Source organism: Rhea americana, unplaced genomic scaffold, assembly GCF_003343005.1.
Source record: "Rhea americana isolate MKP2758 unplaced genomic scaffold, rheAme1 scaffold_229, whole genome shotgun sequence".
NCBI lineage: Eukaryota > Metazoa > Chordata > Aves > Rheiformes > Rheidae > Rhea > Rhea americana.
This window is the reverse complement of record NW_028186345.1, coordinates 241,921-261,734: the sequence shown is the minus strand read 5'-3', so window position 1 is coordinate 261,734 and position 19,814 is coordinate 241,921. Positions and strand designations below refer to the sequence as shown.

At 35.3% G+C, this 19,814-nt stretch overlaps 1 protein-coding gene across 1 annotated transcript in view; it reads right to left on the bottom strand.

Annotated features, from left to right (window-relative positions):
* Positions 1-1,379: 1,379 nt before the first annotated feature.
* Positions 1,380-19,814, bottom strand: part of EPYC (epiphycan) — a 27,096-nt gene continuing 8,661 nt past the window's right edge. Inside the window, exons 3-7 of the mRNA XM_085305953.1 lie at positions 10,596-10,749; positions 6,506-6,664; positions 5,181-5,383; positions 3,105-3,200; positions 1,380-1,550 (exon numbers count right to left, since the gene is read on the bottom strand). Of these exons, the coding sequence (XP_085162079.1) occupies positions 1,380-1,550; positions 3,105-3,200; positions 5,181-5,383; positions 6,506-6,664; positions 10,596-10,749 (783 nt within the window). The remainder of the gene's footprint in view (positions 1,551-3,104; positions 3,201-5,180; positions 5,384-6,505; positions 6,665-10,595; positions 10,750-19,814) is intronic.

The window sequence follows — 19,814 nt, the reverse complement described above, 5'->3', positions numbered from 1 at the left end:
TGTGTACAAACTCGCAGTCCATGTTCCCAGTTCATGCTTTCTAGAAAGCGGGGGATGAGGGTGAAGAATGCAGTCTCTGTGCACAGACTTTCCATTGACTGATCCAGGAGAAATTTAGCATGTAATCTCTACTTGCATTTCAAATAAGTGTGTCTGTTGGGACAACACATATGCTCAACTAAATGAAGATCAACATTCATACAACAAATGTGAGGTTGAGTCGGTAGGTTTTATGGGGCTCTGTTTGGATGAAGTCTTTTGTTAAACCTGTGCAGATGTTATTTCCTTCTCTTAATTGTAGAATGGAATGAATAAGAAGCTACATTGTATCTAACGGGTCATTTCTGGCAACTGGTTCCCTAGAAAAATGTATTAAAGCTCCCCTCAAAACAAGGAGAATTGTTCAAACTAGTCAGAGGGAGAGAACTTCCTCATCTTTAACTGATAAGTAAAGCAGAAAAGCTCAGTGAAATGGTTACAAATAATTAGAAACCTAGCCATGGCTTCTCAAGAATATCTCTTTTCTCTGTGACTTGGGTCTCTGGATACTAGTTTTTAATATATTGAACCGCTATATTTTATGTGACTTTGCAAATATCTCAAAGGGAGTTTTTCCACTTCCCATGCAGAAAAAACTTCAGTATTTCTCAAACAGACAGTTTAACGTGAGATTTTTTATTAGCCAGGTAAAATAGTGGGCCAAATTATCAAAGATACAGAAAACAGCTTTAGGTCTCTTCAGTGTTATAAAGACCAATGCAAAGGCATTGATAAATACTTTATTTATCTGTTTATTTATTTAACTGATACAAGTTTAATCTCTATATCTTATTGTTGCTTCAAAGAAAGATTCCGTGTTTTCTAAAGAAAACATGCTTTTTGAAATACTATTATTAGTTTTCCAAATTAAAGAAATATTTTAGGAAAGGAGCAGAAAAATATATCTGTCTCAGAGAGTAAAGTATTTAATTGAATGGAAAGGGGATAGATATTGAATTATGTGCATTTTTTTCTTTATTTACTGTGTTATAATTAAGTTTTAACACAAAATTATTTAACTTCAGAATTCCTACATTAAATTGATTAATTATAAAATTATGAATTTACACTGATCTTCTATTGCCTTCAGTGCAGTTTTTGTGGTAATATATTTTTCTTCATATTGAGTTGATCTAGGATATATATTTGGGTAGATAACAGGTTTGTCTTTTGACCTTTATATTATTCTTTGCATCTGATTAATCAGTGCCATTATTAATGGAAATATTTCCCAATGTAGTCAGATGTGAAAAAATGCATTTTGCTTAATGCAGTAAAGACTTAAGCATTTGTCTTTAAAGATTCTCATGGCATATGGCAGCATTGGCCTCTGCCAAAGCTTAGATGAGGTTACCAACTGGTAAACGGGGTAGACACATATATGCATAAGGTGTTTTGCTCAAGTTGATGGGATTACCATCCAGTCTGATATCTTCAAGAGCCCTACGGACATAATTAAAATCTTTCATTTTGCAGAAAGTATCTTCATGCATCTCTTGAATGTTGTTGTTCTAAAAAAAAAAGAAAATGCAGAATATCTATGAGGATAGTTTCTTGAAAATAATTTTTTAATCTTTGAAGGGCTAGAGAAATATTATTTTGAACACAAAGGCTCAGATAGTGGCTGCAAGTGGCCAGCTGAGAAGTCTCCCAAGCAGAGGAAATCTCTCAGCCAGTGAAAACTTCAAAACAAAATAACTCAAACTGYGTAGCAGAAACAGTCTTTGTGGGAGGAACCTGGTAGAAGAATAGAGTRATTTGGAGCTCAGGGATCATATTGAACAATCTTACTTAATCCACATTGGAAACATCATAGGCCAGTCAAAAACATCATACAACCATAACTATCATTCTGACAGCTTGATATGCTTCAACCTGCAAAACCACAAATCTAGAATTTGATATGTGACAAATAACTTTCCCTCAGGCCTTCTCACATTAGCCCAACCCTTAGCTGTATATATACAGGGAAAAATGAAATTTTCAGAATGCATTTCTTTGATTTAAATATCTGTTATATACCTTATCTTCACTGAGCTTTTATTCTTGAAACAAAGCATTTTCAATGATGAAGTGTTAAGATCCAGGACTGTCTGGAAATTATGACTAAAAAATGACCTAAAAAAATGATCTTAAATGGCCCTAAAATGAAATCCATCTGAAAATTCTTCTTTTCTCATTACTTTGGAGTCAGAAATTGGTGCAGATAAAAATCCAGCTCAAATACTAGCTTTATTGATCTGTAACATATAATACTGACTATTTTATAGACATGGCAAGGTGAAAACAACAGTCAGCTAACTGATAGAATGTTTCTATAGATATACTGATGCTAGAAGTCAAATTAGCTATGGTAGATCATTTTTTTCAAAGCTTTTTTCTGCATTGTATAATAAACARAAATATCCTCTGATAATGAAAATTGGCACTGGTAAGAGAAAAGATAAACATAAAGAAACAAAGATGAAAAAGGATAAAAGGAAGAAACCAGAAATAAAGGTACACAAAATAGGAAATACAAAAAATAAGAATTCAGAAAGAAGATGAATAGTGTGTTCTAGCACAGTCAAACAGAAGAGTTTGGATGAAAAAATGTTAACAATTGGGAATAACCTGTGTTAAGAGAATGAAATACACCAAGCATAGATACAACCAATATGTAAAGTAATGTTCTTTGGATATTTAAAAGGATTCCTGCTGAAGGATTTGTAGGAGCAATATGTAAGTGATTTATGTCTTTGAAGTCCTTTACTGATACAGATGAATGCTGCTCTCGATGAATGCTATATACCTGACTTTGGCTTGTACTAACAATAAACYCTGCATTTTATGTTTGAAAAAAAAATTATATTGCAAACTCTAGTAATTGATGTTCAGTTGATCCAAATTTTACTTCTTTCAAATATTGCAATCATTAGTCCATTGTATGTTTCCAATAATTTGTTTAGTCCAAACAAGGATACTTTTGGATAGATAGAAGAAACAAAACAGAAGATAATAGTTACCCTTTCCGATTTTACTTACTAGTTGAAAATGATACACAAAGCCATTTCTTTGTAGCCTACCTGAAGATGAAGAGCTTGAAGACTTTCAGGGAGTGGCAATGGAATATGATCCAAGTTATTGTCAGTGATGTAAAGATACTGTAGTTCATGCAGATCCTGGAGGATGAAGGAGAAAAGCAGAGAAAGAAATGTATGCATGTTAGAAATTTTTGAAAATCTCTAGCAARTAGTTCTGAGGTCCATTAAAGTAATAAACAACATTGGGCACTGACTCATTTTCTTTCAGCATTGTATGAATGAAAAGGTAGAAACTGAAAGATAGTCATAGACTTTCATTTACACAGTTTGAGGCCCATTACTGTTGGAGATAAGCTATTTGGATTAAAATAAGGGAAAAGTGTCTTTGAAATGTATTTAACTAGAGACTTCATTTCAGTAATGTTGTTCTAAAGTGAAAAATGCCCAAGCCACTATGCAGAAAGGCTTCATGTTCAGTCTATTTTATTGCTTTTGTGGCAAGCTTATTCAATTTTTCAGAAGCTCATTGGTGGTGAAGCAAATTACAACTGCGTAATAAATGCCTAAGCCAAAAATAAATTTCTCATATYCTTTGAAAAGGTAAATCATGCACTTCCTTAGCAAGAAGCAACTTGATCTGATAGTGYGGTAAAAACACCTGTGGAAGATCTGGCAAGGAGTCAGGTGACTGGCAGAGTATGTGAACACAGCCCCAGAGTGTACTCTGTATACACTGACCAAATTTCCATCATGGCTGGACATGCATATTCTATTTTTTCAAYAACATCTGTCATCTGCTTCACAGCCAGCAGCTACTCAAGGGTAAGATAACTGAGGTAAGGAAATAGTTCTAGTAGATTTAAGGGGCCCTTAGAATACAACAACTTTAGTTCTACTTGGACATCTGACCTCTAACAGCATCCCATTAGCAACCCCTCTGCATTAGTTCCCAGGGCTYTCTGGGAAGTTGRGATGTAAGTCCCTTATTACATCTATCCCGTTTAACTCCTTATGAACCTTGAGTGTCTCTCTATAAGGATATCCAACTCTCCCTTTTCTTGCAGTCACAGATAGTTATAAAGTACTAAGATGTAAATTTGGCCAGGTCAATAAAGCTCAGTAGAATGATCTCATTTTYCCCCCTTTTCTACACACTAAAGTTATAGTATCTAGTTCTCTGAGTATTATAGTTCAATTCTTGTTGACAAAGGTCTTTGAGATATTAAAGTGAAAGTGCTTGGTAAGTATGGAATATCAGGGCTGAGACCTCTCCTGGTTAAAATCAGGAGAGTGAAGAAAAAAAGTATGGTAGGCCAGAGTCTTACTTTGTGAGGCTGTTTTTTTTCCGTCCTTCCCATCCTCAATACTTCCTTTATGGTGGTCTAGGAAAAAGTTTCTGATTCAGCAGCTGCCCCTAGCTGCCTCATTACTAAGCTACCTTCCAAAGGAAAAATTCAGAGACTGCTGGTTATAACTAGCAATTAGAGACAACTGAATAGTGCATATGAGCCAGATCTAACATATGAATCTAATCTATATTCTATTTGTATTTCCAACATAAACTAATGACTTGAGATTTCATATGCAATTAGGGGCAGCAAGTGGCTGCTTCTCCCCAGCAGAACTCTTGAGGAAGGATGGTCATTCAGAGGTTCCAATTTCCCTGATGYTCAAGGTGGGAAGAAAGTATATACATTTAATGAATACCATAGAAAGTTCCCACATAGCTACATGGAAGAGTATGAGTGAAGAAGGAGCATCTATAGCTTTGCCCTTTAGAAATCCCTCCTGCCTATTTGTAAGAAGAGATCCAGCAGCTCTCTGGAGTGTGTCCTCCTGAGTATCTCTAGTAAYGTGAGCCATTGGTGCATAACTGTAGCCTGCCATAGTGTGCTGTCTTGTATGGGTCCCTGTGCCAAAGAAGAAATGTTCTCATATCCAGCTGATAGTGCTCCTCTATCTTCCTCTATCTTTACAGCCAACCTGGCAGCCAGCAAAGTTGTAGTGACTGTAACCTTAATAGTTAAGTATAAACAGACACTTGGCTTCTCTTCTGACCACATCCCAGTTTAGTTTGGAGAGTGGAAGAAAAGATTTTTCCATCAAACCCAGACTTACTTTAAATGCCTCATTACGTATTCCCCTGCGACCAAGCCTGTTGTTACTAACATCAATGAATGTCAAAGTGGATGGTAACTCAGGGAGTTGCCTTATTCTATTTTCACGGAGYACCAGCTCCTGAAGTTGAGGCAGTCTCCGGAAGGCATCTTCATGGATCTCTGATATAAAGTTTGCAGTCAAATCAATCCTCTTTAAATTGCCTGGTAAAGAAATTTGATAGAGTAACATTTCAAGATATATGTAAAACTTGAAAAATTAAAAAAATAAAAAGGCAAACAGTTTATTTAAATTATAAGTAAGTGAAGAGTCTTCAATCAAATCTATTCTTAGCTCTCTATGTGATAGCTGTCTCTTTATATAACAAATAGTATGGGGTATATCTTTCCTATCTTCACCTTACTAGGCTGAGCAACCCAACCCCTGACAGTTTTCTTTCATAAGAGACTCTTTCCATTTCATTGATCTATCATAGTACTCTTTCTTTGCACTGATTCCACTTCAGTTATAGGTGACAAGAACAGTTCATAATATCCAGATGAGGTCTTWCTTGTACTTTTCAAAATACCCTATTTCAGATGAGATCATATGSGTACCTTTTAAAATGTACCATATTTTATCATTAAAATCAATAAACATTAGCTACATAAAGTTAGGCCTAAAATACAAAACGAAGAACATGGTTTGATTTTCAGAATGACATGTAGATCWGTTCCTATTAAAATAGTGAAATGCTTAATACTTTCTGAGAAGAAGTATCTTTAAGGACTCTCTAGTTGGAAACACAAAAATAGAAAACAGAATGTCTCCAAGTCACTGCCAGTTCTGGCTGGTTTTGGTCATAATTCTGGAAATATTTTCTGCCTTTCAATTTGCTTAAGATTTCCCTAGATAATTCTGGAATACACCAATAAAATATATCTATATAATTTTAAAAYTCCTTTCATGCAGATACTTTGCTAACTTTGCTAATATTTTAATGTACATCTACCTGAGAGCTTGTCTTGTTTAGGAAGAAAATGCTCTCTAAAATGCTGCAAATATTCCACGAGGTTTTTTTTTTCTTCCCTTCTAAGGTTAGTTAGAAGTAAAAGCAGAAACAATGTAAAACATCATTATTTCTACTAATTCTAAACTTTTTCTGAGAATCTACGTTCAAACCACTGATTTTTAGATTCAAAAGCAGCAAATAGTTTTTTTATATGTTTATAATTCTACTGAGATTATATGCAAACATTATATAAAATAAATCACTATGCCTTAGATTAGTATAAGCAAGAATTAATAGAAATTAAATGTAATTGCATCAATACTATCATCCATACTCAGGTTAGCAAAGTCATTTTTGTTGATCTTTCTGATTCTGTTGTAGCGGGAGTAGAAGTACATAGTTTTCTTAGGAAGTGGTGGAATATCATCAAGCTCACGATCATCGCAATAGACTGTGGTTCCTAGACATGTACACAAAAGGCAAGTTGGAAGACCTACAAAAGAATAGAAGTTAGTTTTGTATGAAAAAAACATAGAAAAAGGATACATAAATTGTTACAAAATGCTTGCCTAAGCACAGAATCATAGGACTTTGTAGATGATAGTGTTCACTCTGCTTCTTTTTTTGATCGTCTCATCGTATACTAACACCAACACAGTGATTAAATTCTTTCTTAAAACTAGTTACTCTTTTCTGTCTATGTCTATTAGAAGGTGGTTCTACTTGCTTGTTCTAATACAGTGTTACTCAGATTGTAACAATAGAATATTAGCTGGCAGCAGCCAGATAAATTCCATTTCCTCCTAAGCTGGCAACTATTTGCTTCCATCTAGATGAAGAAGTAAAACATCTGCCGTAATGACTGACTAAGAGTTTACACTGATCAGGGATCACTTAACTACCTGTAGTTGTTGGCAATTAAGTCCGCTATGAGTAGGAGAACATAATTTTAGCTAGCTCGCACTCTCCTCTGTGGAGGAACTGAACTGCTATCAACTGAGGGTAATACACAAAGGAGTCAAGAAGTGCACAAATACATTAAAAAAAAATGAGAAATGTTGTGTTAGTTAGGCATCATCTTCCAGTATTCAGCCTAATTTTCTTCCTGGACAGTTCATACACAGTTTTTTCAAATTTATCAATGCCACCTTCCTGTTATGAGCTAGTATGATAGAAAGGCTTTTATTCCTTTCTGTTGCTTCCTAGATTCTTATTCACTGTCAAACTCTTCTTAAAGAAAAAAAGAACAAGCAAATCTCACAGTCTGTGTTATGCAGAAATTCATGGGAATAGTAAATAGTAAAAATTTTTTATATACTGCAATGCATTTCATGAATGCACTCTCACAATTCGATCTTTAAGCTCTTGTATAAGAGTGTAAAAATTATATATACTAAGATCTACATATGCCATTGTTGGTTTGTTCAATTTTGTAGCTACATTTAATTGAAATCACTCCCAAGCATTCAAGGATTCAGACCTTCTTTTATAAAAGTAGCTCAAAAGTAGATAGTGATGCTTAGGTTTACACTGTTTATCCCCAGGGTGTGTAGCTCACTGTAACATCCCAAGAAGAGCAAAGGTGCTAAGTTCTAATAACATTAGCAGATTTGATTTGACTTTTTTCATATCTCCTTAAATAGTCACAATCCACATTCATGTATATAATGTGCCAATAAAACAATCTTGTTTACTGTTTGACTAGAAAAATTAGGTATGTGATCAGTAATTCRTTTTCCCACATTTTGTTTGGGTTGTCAGTGTACAAACCCTACACAATATTCAGTGATGTCTGTAGTCCACAGTAAAATTATATTAAAGAGTAGATCAATTAAAGAATACCATATTAAGGTGTGTATGTGAGGTTTGGAACAAAATACATCAACACATTTACTTCAAAATCATTTGAAAAAGAAATGACACAGATTACATAAGTAGTAGTAAGAATGGCAGTGAAAAAAAAGCAGCAATCAATTTTCATTAGTAACTTTCTTAGGAGAAACAGAAATTAATAGAAGTTAATTACTCCTTATTAGTGTTGCAAGGCTATAGTTATGCTGACCTCCGTAGCTGCTATTCTAACTTAAGCACTCAAATATGGCAATTCTGAAACTTATTAGTTTCCTAAGTTTAATTCTGTAAATATTACTGCTGAATAATTTGTGAGGAAATTAATATTTTTCTACAGAGCCAGGGACACAGAATCTCAATTTCCTTTGCATTGTTTTTAATTAGTGTGTCTGATTCAGAATTTCAACATCAGGATTTTTTTTTCCTATCCCTCTGAGCTAAAATAGCTTGAAAGCTGTGGGTTAACAAAACAAAAACATTTAGCTACCACTAGAAGTCTATGAAAATAAAAAAGCAAGACATTTCATCTCAGTTAAATTGTATGAGGAAAGGGAAATCAGAAGTTTATTTTGATGATATTGTTCAAATTAAGTGAGAATTATGGCATTAACTAGGTGCTTTGAGTGCTATATTGAGTAGGAAACATCATCAGTTTCAATGTGCATTTTCTTTTGATACATTTTTTCTTTGATTAAGGGTAGAAATCAGCATATCTGTTTCTTATCTTTCAATACCATGAAAATACTTTCCTGTTTCATGCTAGATTTTTTTTCTCCTTGTAGCACATGACTGATTGAATGTTGTAGTTAGTTTAATTAGTAGCATAATTCATGGGTATAAAATGTGGTTGAACTTTTTATTCTCATTTTCTCTCTGACRTGGCTGTTTGCACAGGCAATTAGGGTTACACAGTAGTTTTGCCTTCTTAATCTTTGCAAAATGGCAGTTACCAACAGGTAGCAATAACTAACTGAAGAACAGTCCTCCAACGGCAATATATGGCAAAGGCAATATATTTTGTGTCCTTTAAGGCAACCCATGACATCCAGGRTTAACATTTCTGGAGAAATGTGACTTTTCCTATATTTTCCCTAACTTCCTTCACAGGAGTTTTTAAATTAGCTGCTGGGAGCAACCCTGAAACATGAGGAAAATGAATTGCCACACCTTGAACTATTCCAACGAATCTAGGCCTAAGTGAAAGTAAAGTTCAGGATGTCTGCCTTTTTACAAAATATTGCAACATAGAGCAGGAAGAAAGTTTCTCCTTSTGTCCCTTTTCTGTTCTTAGCAGAGTGGTGCTTGTCACCTTTGGCTAGTGTAGGCTGAAAAAGCACAGAAATATGGGAAGGGTTCAAACAGATGTCAACAAGAAAAATGAACTTGGCTTGGCGTTTCTGAGTCTCATACTCTTCTAGCCGGTAGGAAGCCAAGCCCAGCAGCAACATCTGACATGAAAAAAATGTTGTTGAAAGCAACATGAAGACATAAAAAAGGCTGATTTGGTATGTTATAGCCTCGAGCTTCTAATTCATATTTTTAGTCCAGGCACTAGTTGGTTTGCATTCAGTACTCCAAAAGGCTGACAGATAAAGAGTTCATAATATGTTATATTTATGTGAAATGCTTTGAAACATCCTTTCAAAACTGGAAGAAATTGCATGGGTTTAACAGAATTGTCCTGGGACGTTCTCACTCCCATTTTTATTTGTTTTGACATCAGTATTTTTTTTTGTCTGGTCAAGGCTCTGTAGCAATAAGTATAAAAACAAGACTAAGAATAATTCACTTTACTAGACACACAAGCTTGGAAATATGAACTCTCTCTTTTTTTTTTTTTCATTTGTCTTCCACAGAACTCAATTATGCTGCTAGACATAGTAAAAATAGTCTTCAGGCTCTTCCTGTTGTTGTATGCTAATCACCACACAACACAGAGACTCATCACAGCAGTGGATAACTCTTGTGAGCTTCAAATCCAGAGTCTGATGTAGCTGCTAGTGAATATTAATTATTATTATTATAGTGATGTTTGTGGAGGAGAGAGACAGATTGTGTTTTAGAATTTTAATTACCCTATGAGCTATAGAAAGTTTATATTGGACTAGAGCTCATCAGAATAACAGAAAATCAAGTTCACAGGTAATTTGCTATTTTTTTTCCATTTCCTAAGTTTCCTAAGTTTCTAGTTTTCATAGTCAAAAGGTCTCCAACATTTTAATTGTGTTTTTATGAACACATTTATCAAAATCATGTAACAAACCATTAAAAAATGAAGATGTCTGATAACAATATTGAAATCTGTCAATAAAAATGTAAGGGTAGCATTTGTCAACTATTGGCAATGTTGAAGAAGTAACATTTTTATTTGRAAAAAATCTCTGTTTGCCTACAGACATTCTTGTGGTAACATGTCATGGAAACATTTTGACTGGGTGCCTACCTGACCTCAGAGCATTCATGATAGATATGATAGAAATTTATTAAGAGAGATGCAGATTCATTAGCAGGCAAAGTGGGCTCACTGAACAGGGAAGCTGCACAGGCAAAGCTTGTTTCTCTTTTCCACTAACCGTCGTGAGTTTGAGGCCCAAGCACACCAGACCCTTGTGCTGAAGAGCCATCAATTAATTTTGGTGTTGATGCTTCCTCCTCAGCTTCTTCTGTCAACGATGCAGAAGAATAACTCTCCTGAGTTACAGAAGGTAGAGCTGTCCCAATCTCTGTCTGGGGAAAATTAAGAGGGTACAGGAAATGTTACTGTTTATATCCACTGGCCTCTGCTCCTCTACAGGCTTCATTTTCTACCACTAGAGGTCACGTATGTTCTGAAACTTAGTGCTGTAGCTACATTTTGTCTGGCAGCTATCACTAATTTTGGCTGTGTGTATAAGCAATTTATGAAATTCCAACATGCTTATTCACTTTTTATCTCAGATTTTTTAGTGTTTTGTTGTATATACACATGAACACACTCTGCATGTACTTCATTAATGAGAATATGTACTAATCAAATGCTTTTTTCACATGTAAAGTTAAACCAATGATCTTTACGACAAAGTGGATATATTCTGTGTGATAAATGAAAATTTACTGTGAAAAATAAAACAGATAACAGTCACTTGACTATAAAATTGTAAACTCTAACAGATAAATCCAAATGTAATGTAGTTATGCAGTCTACTTTAAGAACAGTAATATGTTCAAAAAATCATCTAAGAATTCTGCAGTCTAATACTTGCTGTAATAATGTTAGTGTTTATGTCAAAATTTTTCTCAGTCTAAATGACTGAAGTCCAGGTTAACTTCATTCATTAGYGGTGACAATATGTAGTAATAAGAAGTAAGAATATGGATTAAAATGTTAGATAAAATCTTGATTTAGAAGAATTTATAACAACTTACAAATCCTAGCATGGGATTAGAACCCTTATTTTTTCTTCTTTAAATACTCCACTCAACATAATTAACCAAACTATCAGTTTTGCTATGTTAACAGTAATTGTAAAGCTGTATTCTGTTGATTTTGCTACCTGACAACTTCAGGATGAGAAAGAAAATGCAGCAATTTTCTCTTGTCATATCATCCCTCATGAAAGTGCAGACTTTGCAGGCGTGTTACAGARGGGCCTACATTTGCAAATATGCAGTATAGTTATAATAATATTATCAAGGCATTGAGAATGCACTGTAGCTGTGTGGCCTTTGGAATTTACCACCAAATCTTGATTACACCATGTGTAATAGTATAGTTTCTGTCTGTCTTGAGAGTGAATTGGTGTCCTTACAGTACTTAGYGCATATGAGGTGCTATTTAACTATTACATAATACATCCACCCCTGTAGATGTAGTGTGGTGCAGTTAACACTCTTCAGTCTTTATCTAAGGTATATTCAGAAGTAGGATTTTTACCACAGTACCTTTCACCCCAGTGCGAAGGCACTGAGACGTAATGTTAAGCTTTATAAAATCTTTTCCTCCACTGCACTCTACAGCAGCACCAAAAAACTATTGAATCCCCAGTTTTTCAGCTGACCTCATCCCCATTTACTGCTCACTTTGTCCCAGTGGAGAACGAATTGTCAAAATCTCTCACACAGTGCCCATAAATTCCAGCTGTAAAGGAATAGAAAGGAGGTAGATTGCATCTGGAGTGGGTAGTTAGGAATTTCTAAAACAGATCGTCTATGTAGATAGTACAAGTTAAAGGAACTAACAGATATGAGATTCTTGATCTGAGTCCTGCGTATGAGTAAAGCTTTTCCTGAGTTCTAATACCTATGTGAGCTYTTAGCTTAATTATACAATCTTCAACAAGTAGAGTTTAATTTTATCTTATTATTCCTAGATTGCATACATTTATATATATATATATACACATATTTACTCTCTCTCTATATATATGTATCTATCACAACTTTGGGAGAAAACGTTTTATACTTTATAATAAACTCTCTGGATCATGTAGTGTAACTACATAAGATGCTAGCAGTATTAAACATCATGATCCTGGACTTCCTGGGAACATTATAAATGACCATCTAAAACCTACTCTTTGCACAGAAATAATTTGGTTTAAGTTAGATAGTGGCCATAGATCCAAATATTTTGCATTATTTAATTTCACTGAAGACAGAGAATATGGAAGTAATGTAAAACCTCACAGAGCACTCTGAACCTCACAAACTCTGATTGTGACTGAACATTCGTAAGGTTCTTTGTATATTCTTTGATTATATTGCAATAAGGCATAGATACTGTTATTTAAGTAGGACTTCAAGATAAGTATGCCTTGATACAGTTAGTAAACTTTGTAAAATTAGTAGTAATCAACTGAGCAAAAAGAACTTCAGCTGAACTTGGTGAGTAACCCGCTGGTGTAAATAAGACTAAGGATGAACCTTTTCACTTTGTTCTGATGAACACACAATGTTCCCAYCTGCAGCACTGACAGTAAGACAGCTTAACCAGGAATGGACTTGGGGACAAATCAAAAGAAGACTTTGAGATCAAAGGAAATGGGGACAGATGTTCTCTGAATGGAGGAAGCCTAGAGGGAGAGACACATTCCAGATTTTTATTGACCCAGGGTAGTACTGCACTAAAGTGTTTACACATGCTGTCTAGTCCTTCACCAGTTTTGTGGAAATCAGGTAAAAGTCTCCGTCCTGAACTTTGGAACTACAAAATCCAATGAGATTTTGAAACCTATTAACAGCTTTGTGTGCATTTTTTTGTGGAAGTTCTACTGAAAAGAGTGTTCTGGAGAAGACCATTTTCAAGAGACAGTTGTAAACTTCAGATCTAAGATAACGTTTCTTACACTTGTCATGGGATTTAGGCCATCTATATTGACCACTAGGCRTGTCTGATTATATAAGGGCTTACTTTATTGGCTTGTGTTTAGTAATTTGCAAATTACTAAATATATAGTATATTATAGATATAGTATAAATATTTTGCCTTTTGTTGTTCAAGTGTTCTTTGTTGGTTAATCACAAGCTGCAGTTGTTGGGTACCAAGGCAGAGATATTAACTTCTAGTAATTTTGTTTCCCGCTCAAAGGAAATCAGGTTATAATTTCTACACTGTCATCTCTCACTCTTTTATAATAGGATATTATCTGGTTCTAAGGAAAGCCTCCCATATTTTTTTCTTTGACAAGATGCTGAATCTGAGACCTAGAGAAACTTTCTCAAGCAGTGAGCATTAATATCTATTCAATCTTATGCACCATTTATTATGGTGAGTTTTATGAGATTGCCTTTTTTTTTAACTGGAAACTGAGGAGTTTACTGATGCAGGTGTGTTACACATCAGYTGCAAAACATGAGCAATATTTGCTTGCTATACATAGGCTGGATTTGAACCAGTAACCTAGAGGGAAAAGTCTGTTTCATATTATCAGTCATCTGATCCAGGCAGCTTTCTATCATTTATGTATTTGATAGATCATGCACAATTGTAACAAGATGTTTCTTAGGCTACATACTGTACAGAATGGTCTTTTGTCTTCCAGATGTTTGTTTGTTTTTGGCAACATGCACTTTATTCAAAAATTGAGAGAAGAAAATTTCTATATCTTTTAATGGCATTACTCTCTGATTTATTATTATTATTATTATTATTTCATCTGTCTACAAGATAGTAGCCAGCAGGGGAGGAATACAGAATACAGGAACCTGCATGAGTACTATGAATTCACATAATCCATACAATGTAATAAAACGCAGGAGATAAAAAGATTTAAGGAGGCAAAGGACAAGGCTAGAAGATCACTAGTTGCCACATTTTATTTCTGAGGTGGTTTCATTCCAGTGCTAGATGGTCTATTATTTTATGTCTAAAAGATTTTGGTAGCCTTTAGCATCAAAGTTGATATATTGCATATAATAACTTTGAATGTGTAGGGTCCAGTGTCTTAATGTTTCTTTTGCTATGGAAACTTTGCTTTAAAACTCAAACAAAAGTTTGCAACTTAAAAAGAAACATTATAAATGTCAAGGGGCACTTGTACCACAGATTTGTGAGTCAAAAGAAACCAATTCCCCCACAACTGTTCTGAAACTACCAAAGTTTTCTTTTTACAGGAAAATGACTAATTATGGGAGATGGTTTTGTGTTTTTTTTTTTTTTTTTCCAAAAGTGGCTCATGTTTCTTTTTCTTTGTATTTAAGGTCTTCTTTTCTCCTTCTATTCTGTCTTAAAAATAAATAAATTTGTAAACCAGGGAAACTGAAGGAAATTGCATGTCAATGCAATAACTATGTAGACTGCAAATTCTGCAACCTAAGGTATTATTTTCAGATAAGTTGTCATATGAATGTACAGAACTACATAAACAACAAGTTGTATGGGAGGAGTAAAACTCAATGTGAGATGTTGGAGAAGGGGAGAGTGGTATTTGTTTACAAAAATTCTAAGTAAATTGATTTTACCTATTCACATTCGTTCTGTCATAGGTTTTAATCATTCAGACATTTTTACTCACGTACTTTCAGTTGCCTAAACATGTGGTCTGGCCAGGATCACTTGTGTTCAACACAGAGCACAAGGGGCAAAAGCTATTGAGTCCTCATCATGCCTCTGGGGCTCCTCTTGAGTGGCAATGAAAGCTACAGACAGATATTTTATATTCTTTAGGAGTAATCAGCTGTTTTGGGGTAGTCTTTTGCCTCAGAATCATGGATGCTCCAGCCTCCGTAAATCTTAGGCCAGGTTGTTGCCCATTTCCTCATTTCGAAGTACTTGTTTTCATGAAGACTACCACAGAAAAAAATGATGTATATATTATACTACAACTTTGAGTTMTGCCTGCCAGTGGTGGGATACAGAGTCTTTTACTGAGAGGTCATCTGTGCTGTAATGTTTTCAGAGYGCAGATGCTTTGATTTTTGGCATAAGCAACACATTCCTCAATTTTGCTGCTGGGAACAGTGTTCTAGATGTGGTACAGTTGGGTAAAGTGTGTTTCATTATCAGTGCAGACCATTCCTTTAACCCTTTAACACTCTAACCTATTTTTTTTTTATTATTATTTTGTTTTTTTCCTACTGTGGTTTACACACACACACATACAAATACATTTCCCTTCATACTTTGTTCAGACCAATCCTAATATTTCTGTTACAGAGTTCTACAGCTGTAACTCAGTTCTTTAGAAATTAATATATATGGCTTCTACTTTAGAAAACTTAGGTATATTCTGATGTTCTTGTAACAAATCTTTCTTAAGGAACACAAGTAGTCTTTTTATCACCTTGACCACAGAACTTGCTAAGACTTCTTATATCGAAAGTAAGTATATTTATGTCTCATCTGATTTTAGCTTAGTAAAAAACTCATGCTGCACAGCATTGCTAGARTTTTACTTACTAATTCTATTGTCTGGGAATGCATAAAGTCCATATAAATGGAGGTAATCTGGATTTCCCACAGGGCAAATGAAGTCAAACTCCTATTCCATACTTGAAATTACAGATTTTATTTCTATCATTTTGGGTYGAGAGTTATTTAATATTTAAGTCAGCCTACAGCAGACCCTTTTCTTTAGAACAATGCTAAATGATAACATTTTGAAAGGGAAATAATATTTTGAAGAGAGCTGTTATGTCAGTTTTTGAGATCAGAACAGGGCCCTTTGCACTGTTAGGAGGCATAAAAGCAAAGCTAGTCRCAGCTATTTAATTAAGATTTCTCCACTAGGTTAGAACTCCTGGTGATCCAAGCCAAAATGTGAATAACACAGCCAGGAACATAACCAAATGTTAACAAGCTGCCTCAGTTTGAATTCTGCAGTCCTCTGTAAAGAAGAGTTTGCTGCCTCAAGCATACTTAATTATATAGTCWAGGGAGACTGAACATTGCTAGAGCTGAACAAGCTTTTACCAAGTTCACCAGCCTGGCTTTTCGTAAATGSACTATGATTGCTTTGAATCTGGACTACAACCAAACAACATTAGAAACATGAAAGGAAAGGAGTGGACTCACTCCACCTAACATCAAGCATTGGATTTAAGTGTTGTGTTCAGCAGCTTGGACCCCTTAGGCTCCCTGTGTAGTCACAGAAGCAGGTAGTCAACTCCTGAGGCTGGTTCAGGCCATATATGTTGTGAATCAGCTTCCTGAGGTGCCTGTACCTTTGACTATGAGGGAGTCCACATGGAAGCAATGTATTTCTGCCAGAAGTCAAGGCCAAAGCATAATGTCAGATCTGCTCTTCCCCTCATTTCTGCAGCTTACTGTGCACAGACATTTCAGACCCACAGTGATGTAGATACAGTGCTCACAGCTGTTACAGCTCCAGGACTAGAAAGGTTTCTGCTAATTTGGATGTATCTTCAAAGGCAGAAATTTCATGTGGGATTTACCATTGTCCATGTTCAGAAGCATTTACTAAGCTATCTGTCTCACATCTCACATCTAAAGCTGTCTGTCTTCCCTATCTATCAGGGAATGAGACATTTCTGCATCTAAACAGTTCAGAGAACATGTCTGCTAAATTTACACACCTGTTCTGTACTCCATTTCAGTTCAAATGAAAACAAAAGCACTCATTCTCTATCCATCCAAAAAGCAGAGGAACTGAGATATGACTGTTAGCCTGAGGAGGTTGGCACTGAAGCRCCTCTGTTCCAGGAGACGTCCTAACCTCCAAATGAGAGCCAGGGGAMAGTGTGGATGAGATATTGAAACAAAATAGCAGTGCATCCAAAGAGGCAAATCATGGCAGGACGAGGAGAACAAGCCAAAAGAAACATGGGTTTGCAGCCTAATACAAAGACAACTGAGACCTGGGACCATTTTGAAGGATGACTGATGTCTTATACATTAGACAATCCTTGAACATGAACAAAGATGGAAATGACTCAGAACAGAGCTCAGAACCACAGCACTCTTCTTTCCTAGCTGTACGGACCATGTTCCGGGCTCTAAGCACAAGGAATTGTTTTGAAGTCTGAATCCTCTTTTGACTGATCCTGAAATTTTCATATATTAAATGGTTTTCAAATGGGATAGAAGTGCAAAGGATAAACATTATTAAGCTTCTCAGTATTCAGAAAATAATATATAGCTGTTGGATGAGTAGGTTCAATTTAGAAATTTGAAGTAATTTTATAAAATAGCCATATGGTTGTGTCACATCCCGTATCAGTAGGGATGATACACGTTATTTCTTTTTTGGAAGAAGCAACAAGGCTGGAAGTCTGGAAAAAGCTTTGCTTAAATTACTGAGGAAGTCAAGATAACAAGCATCTACTCTAGGGTTTTTATAATGTCACTGTGGAGTTTTTGGCTGTTAAAGAGACATGCCAGCACTCTCCTGGCATTCTTAGAGTAAGTCTGCAGTGAGCACAGCTAAACTGGGTCTCTCTGCCTGCCACTCCATCAGCTACAGAGTCATTTTCTCTATTCTCTTCTCTCCTTCTGGTATTTATGTGTTTGGCTACACAGTATCCAGACTAGACAGAAGGAATGAAAGCTTCTCCTGTCATGGATCAGCCTTGAACTTCGTGGTTAGGTACCTTTCCTGGGAGATGAGAACTATATCTCTGAATACCTCAGGCTGAGGAGAAAATTGAATCAACTATTCTAACCATTCAGCAAGTAATCTAACCATTATTTCATGGCATATGAAGTGACATGTCTGTTCCCTCTCTTTCAGAGTGATAGATRTGTTTAAACATTGGGCCCCAGCTTGATGAATTTAAGTGCCTTAGATCAGGACAATTACTTTGAGAATCCCACCCAGTCTGAGGCAGAGGATGGATGTAGTTACTCAGTTCAGCCAAGATAGCAGTAAATAATGTCATGCCCAGTATCAGAGTCTTAGGTATTTAAGAATATTTTGCCAGTAAATTTAGTCATTATAATATTTCAGGCAATTAAGTGGGTGAGACTAGCTCTTATTTGATTGCTCTACTGGACTTAGGGAATGACATGCTATTTCAAATTCTTCCTTTTTACCTTGTGGTATTTTTTATATTTACTTTTACTATATGACAAATTATTTGTAGTCAAAGCCTTCAAAAAGAATAGAAATTTTCCTACATTGAGATAAAGCTCCAGATGATAAATTTAATTATATCAGCTGTGTAGCTTCTAACTTCCACATTAGTTGTGCAAATTCAAAAAAAGTAAAGTGAATAAAATTTAAAAGTGTATGTGATATGTTCCCAGAAGTCATTGCTTATCCACCTTGATCTTGTTTAATCAGATACCTGCTATACAGGTATAATCAGCAGCATAAGGCTCCCTGAGCTCTGAAGAACTGCAAGAGGGAGTTCTTGCACAGCTGAGATTCGTCTTAATATGTGCTATGATAACCACAGTGATGCTATGTCTGCATATGCACATGCCTGCAGCATGAAAGTTTTACAGTTCTTGTATAGGCTTTTATAGTGCTTGTTTTTGATTATTTTGAGGGTCCATACTTTCCAGCTCACCTCTTCTGTGTATCCAGACTCAGCCCAATTTGTGTTAATCCCTTGCGGGATTTTGTTGCTTACTCAGTGCTAGGACAATTCCTTTCTTCACAGCCTTGCTAATAGCCTATTTCACTGGTGAAAATATTTTCTGATATCACCATCTTTTCACTGACTGTTTTTTTCATAATTTAGATCTTTTCCTAACTAAAGGAGATGGACTGGTTGTGTTTAAATAGACACTGTAAGCAAAAGTTCGCAATAGGATTTTGTTAGATTTTAGAAGCTAATGTAGGCAGGAATCTGTCTCTACAATCTGTTTTTTTTCCCCCGCGTACTATCCAAATTAAATTTTAATTTCAAAGAGGGAAAAAACTCTGAGCTTTCCATTTGTATTAGTGAGAAGCTCACTCATGCAATGAATGCCTTTGACAATCTGGCTTGATTGTATCCATTTTAAGGAAAGAGCTCTGTCTTTGTATATATTTGCAGAAYAGTTGGGACAATGAAGTCCCAGTTTTGACCAGGGCATCTGGACCCCACTGTGATATAAATATTCATAGAAAATAATAACAAAACTTACTGTGAGGAAAAGAGGTGATACAGCAGTTCATGTTTATACTGTTGTAACCATCAGTTTCAGAAGATAAATCCAACACAGTTTGTAGGCAACCTTTCAGTGACACTCCTTTGTAGTCTCTTTCTCCTTCAGGACCTCAGAATTTCTTTATTGGTTATCAGCTTTTCTATTGCATTGCCATTTTCCCGCTATCTGTGGTTAATACTATTCTCTTTAAAGTCTCTTAAAAAATATAAATTCTCATTCTGAGTGATGAATTACTTACTTTTTTTTTTTTTTTTTTTTT